The sequence below is a fragment of the Anneissia japonica genome, unplaced genomic scaffold (genome assembly GCF_011630105.1).
Source record: "Anneissia japonica isolate Jap-2015-1 unplaced genomic scaffold, ASM1163010v1 scaffold288010_len917306_cov203, whole genome shotgun sequence".
Lineage (NCBI taxonomy): Eukaryota > Metazoa > Echinodermata > Crinoidea > Comatulida > Comatulidae > Anneissia > Anneissia japonica.
Genome location: NW_022715767.1, coordinates 14,920 through 26,293, shown reverse-complemented (window position 1 = coordinate 26,293; position 11,374 = coordinate 14,920). Strand labels below are relative to the sequence as shown.

Sequence of the window (11,374 nt, the reverse complement as noted above, 5' to 3'; positions counted from 1 at the left end):
TTTTAAGCATTTTTATCGTTATCGTTATCGTTGAAGTGTAAACAGGCCTTGAAGCTGGTTTTCCACTAGGCGAATTTATTCACGCGAATCCAAAGCGTCGGCTTATGCACATGCGCATTCACATTCCTATCGGAGTTTTTGCGAAGCGAAAAAATGCGCAACCAATCAGAGCTCAGGAAGCGAGGCGACGCTTTGACTCGCGCGAATAAATTCGCCTAGTGGAAAACCAGCTTTGGTTTTCCACTAGGCGAATTTATTGGCGCCATCACTGCTTTGCTGTATTCCAAGAGGAAGGAGAAATTCCAGTTTCACTAAGTGTTGCAAGAATAGGATGGTAGCAAGCAAATTTCTTTTAAATTCCATCCGTATTGTCAGGACCGGGGGCTGCATTCGAGTCTTTTCATTAGCGTTTTCTTGATACAGGGGCGGAACCAGTGAAGTGGGAGGGGACACGTTCCCCCTGTTTTGCCACGAAATTTTTTAATTTCAAGGCATACCGTATATTGAAATTAGCGCTCTCACATCTATTCTAAATACATTGTGCCCACCCCCCCCCCCTATTTAATAAAAAATTCTTGATCTGCCCCTGTCAGATATATTTAGGTTTGACTGGAAAAATATTGTGGTCACACAGGTTATCATGGACGAATAGCAGGTTAGGTTTTTTGCAGTCCTGTTTGCTATAATCGCTGTTAATTTCAGGCTCGTATTAGTAAACGCACGCTCACAAATAATATTTTCAATACAAAACCCATCATTTTGGCCTTTACAAAGATCTCAGCATTATTAGCGATTACCTTCAGCCACTTGCACTAACCTCATTCCATTCTCTTAATGTAGTATACAGTATTTTCATATTGGACACAACTTAAAATAATTTCCATTATTTTGTGCATTACTGTGATACATGGATTTATAAATCGTGGACGTGGCTTCGTGCTAAAGCACTGAATAATTAACGGAAGAACTACTGCATGGCGTTTTTCTATAGTCAAAAGGAGTAAAAGAAGAAAGGATTATGATTATAATAGAGTGATTTTACTTTGAATCTGATTGGCCCAACTCCTAAATTGGACTTACCGAATACGTACCACTTTACGTACATAAGGGGATTTCCCTAATTTTCTGCTCGATTTGATTAGTAACATATTAGTAATCACATCATTGTGAAATGTAAGCTGCATTTTAACTGAGCATTTATAATAATGACTGCGTCAACTTGGATCATAGTTTCAACTGTCGTACAGATAGTTGTCTGTGGACCATATCGTTCATCAGAAAATGCAGGTTAGAATAAACTTCGTCAAATTCTTATTTTTAAATTAGCACTTGTTTAAAAGGTTGACCTGAGCTCACTGAACAAACTGAGAAGTTTAGTTCTTGTACGGTATTGTGGTGGAGAGTTTTTCAGATGACTGTCAAACAACAAAGCTGCTTTTCCGGTTCAATATTCATTCATATTGAGTGTAAGCCTGTAAGCCTGTAGTGTTTTTATTTCCTGGACGATGGGCCTATACATGCATCATACTTACCAACTTAGTGTTTGGATGCAACTTATAATTAGTCTTCCCCTTTCCAACTTCCCGGAATGGGGCACAATACTGTGCGAATGGCAACTAAATACTATAGCTGCCCTATATAGCATAACATAAACATTTGGTCGTTAGTGTTTTAGCAATTGGACATTTAGAGGAAGTTTCGATTCGGAGTCTGAGCTTTTAGGACTTAGTCCCGTAACGTCCAATGACCCCGCCGATAAGTTAAGCCCCGCTGGCTGTGATACAAGGATAGGAGACTATTCATCCCACTACGAGTACGAGGTAATTTTATGGCTGAATATAACATTCAATGTGATAATAATAATAATAATAATAATAATAATAATAATAATAATAATAATAATAATAATAATAATAATAATAACAATAATAATAATAACAATAATAATAATAATAATAATATATTACAATACATTATACTGATAACATGGCTGACGCTTTGCGTCAAAATGTCTCTCATCCCAACTTTTAGTGTGTCGATATAGACCCTGAGTCAGGGGCGTAAAGTCTACATCCGTGTTGACAATTTGGCTTTACTAATTTGAACAAAGAAAACAGAAATGCGGAAAGCAAACATGAGGCGTAAAACAAACAATAAGGCGATATGACCAAACGAACCAGAAGTGGAAGTGGCGTAATTGAAGTGAATTATGAGATTAAATACATCTCCGATACTTTGAATAACAATTATGAAGCTTTTTATTTGGCCTTATTTGAGATAATCGGAACCGCAGCATTTTTCATAGTTACCAACCGTCTCACATCATTTTTATAGATATTTATAGACAGAGATTGAATACATATTATACTCAACCAACAACGACAGTTCTTTTCAGAACTACCTACGTGCAGAGGTGGCGCCAGTTTGGGCTGGGTGGGTGGGGTGGGGGAAGAGATAAAATGTATATGTATTTTCTACATAGGCCTATTTAGTTCTCTCTAAAATAGATTAAATAAGCCTTGGAAACCATTAAATTGTCGTATTTTTCGGGGGCTTCGCCCCTGGCACAATTTCGGAACACTTTTGAGCAACACCCCTGCCACGCCCACCTTTTTACGTCAGGGACGTCAGTCCCCAAGTTGGGCAAATCCTGGCGCCACGCCTGTCTACGTGGTGTACCGCAAGCATTAATATATTACTTCGCCATGCAGACCTTCAAACAATAATAATGAAATTAATTTTTCTATATAGGCCTACAGCTAAAAAGCCCCTCGTATGTATTTTGGCTGATACAATTATTTATAGTAACCACAGGGTTGAGATTAAGGTTTAAGTTCATCAATGATATACTGTAACTAAAAGATTGAAAATATTTCCTGCAAAGAAGTGATCTTATTTTCGTCTCAAATAGACAGCCCCCCTCCCACAAGTTTTTGAAATACAAAAATGGAAGAAAAATTATTTAAATTATCCATGGTGGAGCTAAGAAGGTGTGCACTCTATCTGTGAAAATCCTTCCTTGGTCCCTATCTATTGCGAATTCCTAGAACCACCACTGTTTTCCAATTTTCTCACAAAAAAGGACGATCGTAGTGAACAAAAACTGCTGTAACACCAATGTCAAGTAATCATTTTTTAAAACATAGAGCATCAAATTTTGGGGATCTTAATATAAAGGCCGATGTACAATTTACTATCCAATTATTAGGTGGGTCGCGGCTAATCTGGAAAATCACAACTTTATAGAAAAAGGCTAGGGAAGCGCAGATTTAAAGCAAATGAACTATAAACGCCGAATCAAGCCACTGTTCATGGCGATAAAAGTATATTTTAAAACTAATTTTGGATAACCAAAAAAGAACCAAAACACCATATTGAAAAATAAAGTTAATCTTCTTTAGTGTCTTTTTATTTTAGGAAAGTTTTGGCACGTCACAGACTTCCATTATGATCAATTTTATGGTAATGGCATTTACCCACTGTCCAGCTGCCGTGATACCATAGAGAATGGTGATACTAGGCAACCAGAGGCCCTAGGAGATTATGACTGTGATTCTCCATGGACTCTTGTTAATGCCAGTGTGTATGCTATGCAAACTATCGAACCGAATCCAGATTTCATTATATGGACAGGGTAAATGTTTTTAATCACTGATTTTATTATTGAGGAAATAAATATATATTTAACACTTGGAACCTCATTCTTTAATTCGTTATTAATCACAGCATATTTTATTATCTAGAGACGATACCCCGCATGTCCCAAATGCGATGCTTAATGAAGACAAGGTGCTTTCTACAATCTTCAACATCACAGAACTATTAATGGATGCGTTCCCCAATACTAAGTTCATACCTGTATTCGGCAACCACGATTATCACCCAAAACATCAGATGCCACCAAATCCCACAGCCTTCTACAGTAATGTCACCGATTTATGGCAGCCGTGGTTGGATCAATTTCCAGGGGCTACCGATTTATTCAGAGAAAGTAAGATCAATTAGTTATCTAATATTATGTGCAAGAGTTCACACGCAGTACGCGCATTGTAGGCTGAAGCTCTGTCCACCACATTTTCTAATATGCAAGATTTGTGTAATGTGACCATATATGGACATGATAATGTCATATTACATCCAAATATGGGCATATCACATTTATTTGTCACAAAAAATATTGACAGTGTGGACAGAGCTTTACAGGTACATCAAAATTAATAGTATCAGGTTAAAGCCACATTAACACTAGACACGATTACGACACGACAACGACAAGGTACAGATGCGCGCAATGTTGTTTGGTTTATTTGGTTTAATTTGCAAATATTTATATCTTTTGTAACAATACATTTCTTGTTTAATTTATTTATAACATTTAACCTATCTCGCATTTACGCTAAAATAATTGTATAGCATATATATTATATGCACTGTTGGTTTCATTTTTGTTCGTCTGTGTTTGCATAAAATATTTGTATTTTATTATATCAAAATGAAATTGAAAGTTTTGAAACAAACAATTGTAAAACACGACTGTATTCTGCAGTTATCTGCGGTTCTGTCACAGAATAAATAGTTTCAGTTCCGCTTTTAAAATTTCTACAGTCTGTTTCAATTATCTAATAATAGGGCCACTGTAACATCAGTCTGTATAATAAAGTTATTAACCACCAATAAATCACCTACTGTATAAACCAAGCGTATTTTAATTGTTTATTTTGTTTCTTTGAAATTCATGTACAGTGTATGTACTGTACTGTCTAAAAAAGAAGCCTATGCTATCTTGAAAAGAAGCCATTGGATTTCATTTTGAGAGGGCTTCTTTTCGAGGCTACTTTTGCAAACAGAAAAAGAGAGGGCTTCAATTCGAGATGGGCTTCTTCTCGAGATTAAGCCCATTGGTTTTCTATTCGAAGTTTTACGATATTATATTATTTGTTTGTATCGATTACTCCAAAGAGGCATTTAATGGACCTTTCCGGAGTGTCAATAGCCTGGTTCTCACGAGAGCCCTTGTATCCGGATCGGGAGCTAACCGTTAGCGCTAGCCTGGTTCTCACGAGAGCCCTAGTATCCGGATCGGGAGCTAACCGTTAGCGCTAACCGTTAGCACCTGCGTGAGAACGCCCAATCGGTTAGCGGTATCCGAATACCGCTAACGGTTAGCAAGCGCTATCGGTTAGCAAGTTGAGCGCGATTCTATCATCAACCAATCACACGTACGCGTTTACAATTTCCAGTTTCTTATTGGCCAGGTGATTCGATCATCATATTCTTGGTATCTGGATCGGGATCTTGGTCGTATGGACGCATGGCAGCTAACGGTTAGCAGGATCCGGATCCTGCGAACCGTTAGCTGCCGTGTGAGAACATAGCCTTAATCTCTCTTGTGAAAAAGCTACATGCCTATAAATACTGTGATTCATATTAAAAACTGAATGTAGTTAACGGGCGTAAGAGTAGCGGTATTGCTTACGTTTGCCTAAATTGTTCTATACAAATATATACATAAGTACTGTACATGGCATACTGTACATTAAACAATTTTCATGATTTCATTGCTTCGTACTCTTGGTTACTCACTGTACACAAGCCACCAGCAGGAATATAGTACAGTAATGACAATACACCAGTTTTTATATACAGGTAGCGCATCAAGCCAACAAAGCCTCTGTACGCCTCACATTATTAACTGTTAACTGGATGAAACACCTACGAGTCATACATACTGAGGTCTCAATAATATCAGAACATTGGCAATCAAGCATACTATAAAAGCTGTCTCTTATACACATCTAGATGTGTATAAGAGACAGCCATTGTTGCTTTTGAATGAATCCAAGAATTGTACTGTACCTTCATCTTTCTGGTAGTTTAGGCTGGTTGTGTCAAAACACCTGTCTCTTATACACATCTAGATGTGTATAAGAGACAGTGGTGATACTAGGCAACCAGAGGCCCTAGGAGATTATGACTGTGATTCTCCATGGACTCTTGTTAATGCCAGTGTGTATGCTATGCAAACTATCGAACCGAATCCAGATTTCATTATATGGACAGGGTAAATGATTTTAATCACTGATTTTATTATTGAGGAAATAAATATATATTTAACACTTGGAACCTCATTCTTTAATTCGTTATTAATCACAGCATATTTTATTATCTAGAGACGATACCCCACATGTCCCAAATTCGATGCTTAATGAAGACAAGGTGCTTTCTACAATCTTCAACATCACAGAACTATTAATGGATGCGTTCCCCAATACTAAGTTCATACCTGTATTCGGCAACCACGATTATCACCCAAAACATCAGATGCCACCGAACCCCACAGCCTTCTACAGTAATGTCACCGATTTATGGCAGCCGTGGTTGGATCAATTTCCAGGGGCTACCGATTTATTCAGAGAAAGTAAGATCAATTAGTTATCTAATATTATGTGCAAGAGTTCACACGCAGTACGCGCATTGTAGGCTGAAGCTCTGTCCACCACATTTTCTAATATGCAAGATTTGTGTAATGTGACCATATATGGACATGATAATGTCATAGTACATCCAAATATGGACATATCACATTTATTTGTCACAAAAAATGTTGACAGTGTGGACAGAGCTTTACAGGTACATCAAAATTAATAGTATCAGGTTAAAGCCACATTAACACTAGACACGATTACGACACGACAAACGACAAGATACAGATGCGTGCAATGTTGTTTGGTTTAATTTGCAAATATTTTAAAATCTTTTGTAACAATACATTTCTTGTTTAATTTATTTATAACATTTAACCTATCTCGCATTTACGCTAAAATAATTGTATAGCATATATATTATATGCACTGTTGGTTTCTTTTTTGTTCGTCTGTGTTTGCATAAAATGTTTGTATTTTATTATGTCAAAATGAAATTGAAAGTTTTGAAACAAACAATTGTAAAACACGACTGTATTTTGCAGTTATCTGCGGTTCTGTCACAGAATAAATAGTTTCAGTTCCGCTTTTAAAATTTCTACAATCTGTTTCAATTCTAATAATAGGGCCACTGTAACATCAGTCTGTATAACACAGACTTGTTGTTTGGTTTATTTGGTTTAATTTGCAAATATTTTTATATCTTTTGTAACAATACATTTCTTGTTTAATTTATTTATAACATTTAACCTATCTCGCATTTACGCTAAAATAATTGTATAGCATATATATATGCACTGTTGGTTTCTTTTTTGTTCGTTTGTGTTTGCATAAAATATTTGTATTTTATCATGTCAAAATGAAATTGAATTGTTTTGAAACAAACAATTGTAAAACACGACTGTATTTTGCAGTTATCTGCGGTTCTGTCACAGAATAAATAGTTTCAGTTCCGCTTTTAAAATTTCTACAGTCTGTTTCAAATCTAATAATAAGGCCACTGTAACATCAGTCTGTATAATAAAGTTATTAACCACCAATAAATCACCTACTGTATAAACCAATCGTATTTTAATTGTTTATTTTGTTTCTTTGAAATTCATGTACAGCGTATGTACTGTACTGTCTCAAAAAGAAGCCTATGCTATCTTGAAAAGAGGCCCTAGGATTTCATTTTGAGAGGGCTTCTTTTCGAGGCTACTTTTGCAAACAGAAAAAGAGAGGGCTTCAATTCGAGATGGGCTTCTTCTCGAGATTAAGCCCATTTTACGATATTATATTATTTGTTTGTATTGATTACAGGAGTGTCGATAGCCTGGTTCGCACGAGAGCCCTAGTATCCGGATCGGGAGCGGTCCGTTAGCAGCTAACCGTTAGCACCTGCGTGAGAACGCCCGATCATCGGTTAGCGCTAACCGTTAGCAGTATCCGGATACCGGTAACGTTTAGCAAGCGCTATCAAGCCTGGTTCTCACGAGAGCTCTGGTATCCGGAGCTAACCGTTAGCGCTAATCGTTAGCACCTGCGTGAGAACGCCCGATCGGTTAGCGCTAACCGTTAGCAGTATCCGGATACCGCTAACGGTTAGCAAGCGCTATCGGTTAGCAAGTTGAGCACGTTTTTATCATATACCAATCACACGTACGCGTTTACATTTCCAGTTTCTTATTGGCCAGTGATTCGATCATCATATTTTTGGTATCCGGATCTGGATTTTTTAGTATGTACGCACGGCAGCTACGGTAAGATCCGGATCCTGCTAACCGTTAGCAGCCGTGTGAGAACATAGCCACAAACTACGCGATGATGTCGTTGTCGTGTTGTAATCGTGTCTAGTGTAAATGTGGCTTAAAAAGCGAGAGGAATGTCACATCAACAATGAACACAATGATATCTATTGCAACTAACAAAGAAAGTAACCCTTTTAAAAGCTATGCTTATATGATGATGATGATGTTGATAATAAAATAATAATAATACCAATATTAGTGTTTAAAGGTTTGTATGGCGAAGTAATAATATATTTAATGCTTGCGGTACACCACGTGGACAGTTCTGAAAAAAGCTGTTTTGCTTGTTGAGAATGTCTTCTCAACAAATAACAGTTCTTTTCAAAACTATCTACGTGGTTTAAAATTATTAATATCTAATTATTTGTATTATCATACATGTGATTTTGTGCAACAAATATAGGCCTAGCACAATTACACTAATAGTAAAAACCGATGTATCAGAGAATAAAAATATTATTATATTATTTAATAATATATTCATTTGTAATGATATTTATTGTAAATAACAAACACAATCACCCTTTTTTACTAATTAGGCCTATTATATAAAGAGTCTAGGCCTACTGACAATAATGAAAATAATATATTTATCATTGTTATTGATTATTTTATTTTGTTGTGATTTTGAGCAGCGAATATAGCAAAATTAAACTAATAGAAAATATCGAATGTATAAGAGAATAAATATTTTAATTTAATTATTATATAGGCCTATTCTTTATTTGTATAATTATAATACTAGATCAGAATATTCAATACACACATGTCTGTAGCTTTAAATCATCCCATACGTTTTTAATTGCAAAGCAGATGTGATTGCAATATCCTGGCAATTGTATTGTATTATTTTACTATGCACCAAAGAATAAATGTGCACTAATTGAGTTATTGTTGTTATTAACTAAATTATAGCATTCCATATTGTACATTTTATATGTTTATGGCTTATGTTATGGATACAATATGAAGAGCCACACACCAGCTGCTATTCATTTCAATGTGTGTGATGTATTACCTTGGAATTAAATACCCGGTTTGTTTTTAATCCAAGGCATACACAATTATTTCTTTTTCGTTTGAACAAACGATATATATGTGTATTAATTTCAGAAACGTATTACACTGCTAAGATAGAACCTTATCGGTTCGTGGGTTTGAACACAGTCTTCTATTACACCAATAATAAACTGACCATGGATATTTCGGACCCGGCTGGACAATTCAGCTGGCTGGAACAAGTGCTAACAGACGCTCGACGTGATAATGAAACGGTAACCAATTCCTTCTATTAAATCATCTCAATATGTGTGTCAGTTTATAATTGTGTACATGAGGTACGGTAGTATAGCATAAAAATAAAAGCTGCAACTACAACAAAAGTGATTATTAAAGTGATTACTGTATTCGGAAATATAAGTAAATTATATTTCAATATATATTATGGCGTTGATTATTCACAGGTCGTTATTGTTGGACATGTGCCACCGGGATGTTTTGAACGATCGCGGGGAAAGTGTTGGTTTTACCCAGAGTTCAACGCGCAATATATTGAAGTAATTCAACAATTTCACGACGTCATTGCATTCCAGTTGTTTGCTCATCAACATGATGACAGCTTCAGGTTATTCTATGATGATGAAGGTTTGTTCTCATTACATATGTGCGAATTTTGAAACGAATTTGTAACGATTTATTAGGAGAGATGTATTATAAAGTAACATAATATGGAGTGTTCGTAAGCCTAAAGATTAATAAAAGTATCTCAAATTTGTTGTAGGAATAATTGTAGTTAAATAAACAGTACAGTATTGTAATTTGTCTGCAATAAGGTTGGTTTGACGCGTGCGCTCATTAAACTTAGATTTTTGTTTTATTTTTAGGGAAAGCAATTAGTTCGTTATTTCTTGCCCCGGCAGTGACGCCATGGAATACTTCTTTAGCCGGTGTCGGCCCTAACAATCCTAGCGTTCGTCTATTCACATTCAATAGAGAAGACGGATTACTTATGAACTGGGAACAATACTATCTTGACCTGAGCGAGGTTGATTCAGCAGACAGTTCAATGTGGAAACGAGAGTATAGCGCCATCAAAGATTACGATATTCCTGATGTCACAACCGCATCATTGCAGTCATTGGTTAATGGTTTTGAAACTAGTGACGTTTTGTTCAATCGATATTACTTATTCAACAGTGTAAGTTATAATACACAGCCATGTACGGATGAATGCAAGATCACGCAGCTGTGTTCTATAAACCAGGTAGATTTTACGAAATTTGATAAATGTGTCGAGAATTCAGATGATCCAAATGGTACCATTAGACTCCATATAAGCTGGGACGTCTGTCTTGTTGGTTTGATAATCGCAGTATGGTCCACGTATTGTATAGGCTATCTGTTTAATTAAGTAAGCTATAGTAAATACAAAATAAACATTTCCAGCTAGAAGAATTGGTGTAATCTTAATGAAAACCATCTAGATCATTTTCTAACATGAGTATTGAAAATTTAAAGAAAAAATGTAAATTATAAAAAAGAAAAATAATAGGCCCGATAATATATACAGTTAAAAACTTGTGTGATAGTCTTGAACTAGAGGGCACTTGGAGAGTGCATACCTCCACCCACATCATAATTCTCCTCAGTATAAATCTCCCACGCATATTGTCCTTAAATAAATAAAAAAAAAACACAAGTAGACTCCATGGGATGGGCCAGTAATGTGGAAAACACTCTTCTAACCACTACACCAAACTGTTTTCACATATATCACTTTGAAATTAATGGTCTGTCATATGTTTGTTTACACTTTACCGGAACACACGTTCATACGGCAGACAGTTCCTCCGTGCTTTGACTTGACCCTTCAAAATTTACTCACTTCCAGATCTTTGATCATGGAACATAGTGGCCAAGCTTGACGACTTTCTGATAAAAACTGTTGTAAACAGTTTTTTGTTGATTGTGACCTCGACCTTTGACCCTGACCATTTAAAATTTAGTCAGCTCTACATCTTTGGTAAAAAACATCGTGCAAACTTTGACGAATTTCTGATAAAAACTATGGTCTGTAAGCTGTTCACTAATATGCCGATATATATATATATATATATATATATATATATATATATATACAAACACACATAAACAAACATAGGA

At 35.9% G+C, this 11,374-nt stretch overlaps 1 protein-coding gene across 3 annotated transcripts; it reads left to right on the top strand.

Annotated features, from left to right (window-relative positions):
• The first annotated feature begins 1,147 nt into the window (after window positions 1-1,147).
• Window positions 1,148-11,343, top strand: LOC117109345 (acid sphingomyelinase-like phosphodiesterase 3b). Of its 3 annotated transcripts, XM_033251644.1 has the most exons (7): window positions 1,148-1,287; window positions 3,418-3,520; window positions 5,948-6,061; window positions 6,171-6,418; window positions 9,326-9,486; window positions 9,676-9,856; window positions 10,096-11,343. In XM_033251644.1, the coding sequence occupies exons 1-7, from the start codon at window positions 1,206-1,208 to the stop codon at window positions 10,620-10,622; spliced, it is 1,416 nt and encodes a 471-aa protein (XP_033107535.1). In that variant the 5' UTR covers window positions 1,148-1,205; the 3' UTR covers window positions 10,623-11,343. The 3 variants fall into 3 exon arrangements, with proteins under 3 accessions (XP_033107535.1, XP_033107534.1, XP_033107536.1); XM_033251643.1 differs by lacking the exons at window positions 5,948-6,061; window positions 6,171-6,418 and adding an exon at window positions 3,744-3,991 and having other exon boundaries at window positions 3,418-3,634; XM_033251645.1 differs by lacking the exons at window positions 1,148-1,287; window positions 5,948-6,061; window positions 6,171-6,418 and adding exons at window positions 1,357-1,820; window positions 3,744-3,991 and having other exon boundaries at window positions 3,418-3,634.
• Window positions 11,344-11,374: the final 31 nt, after the last annotated feature.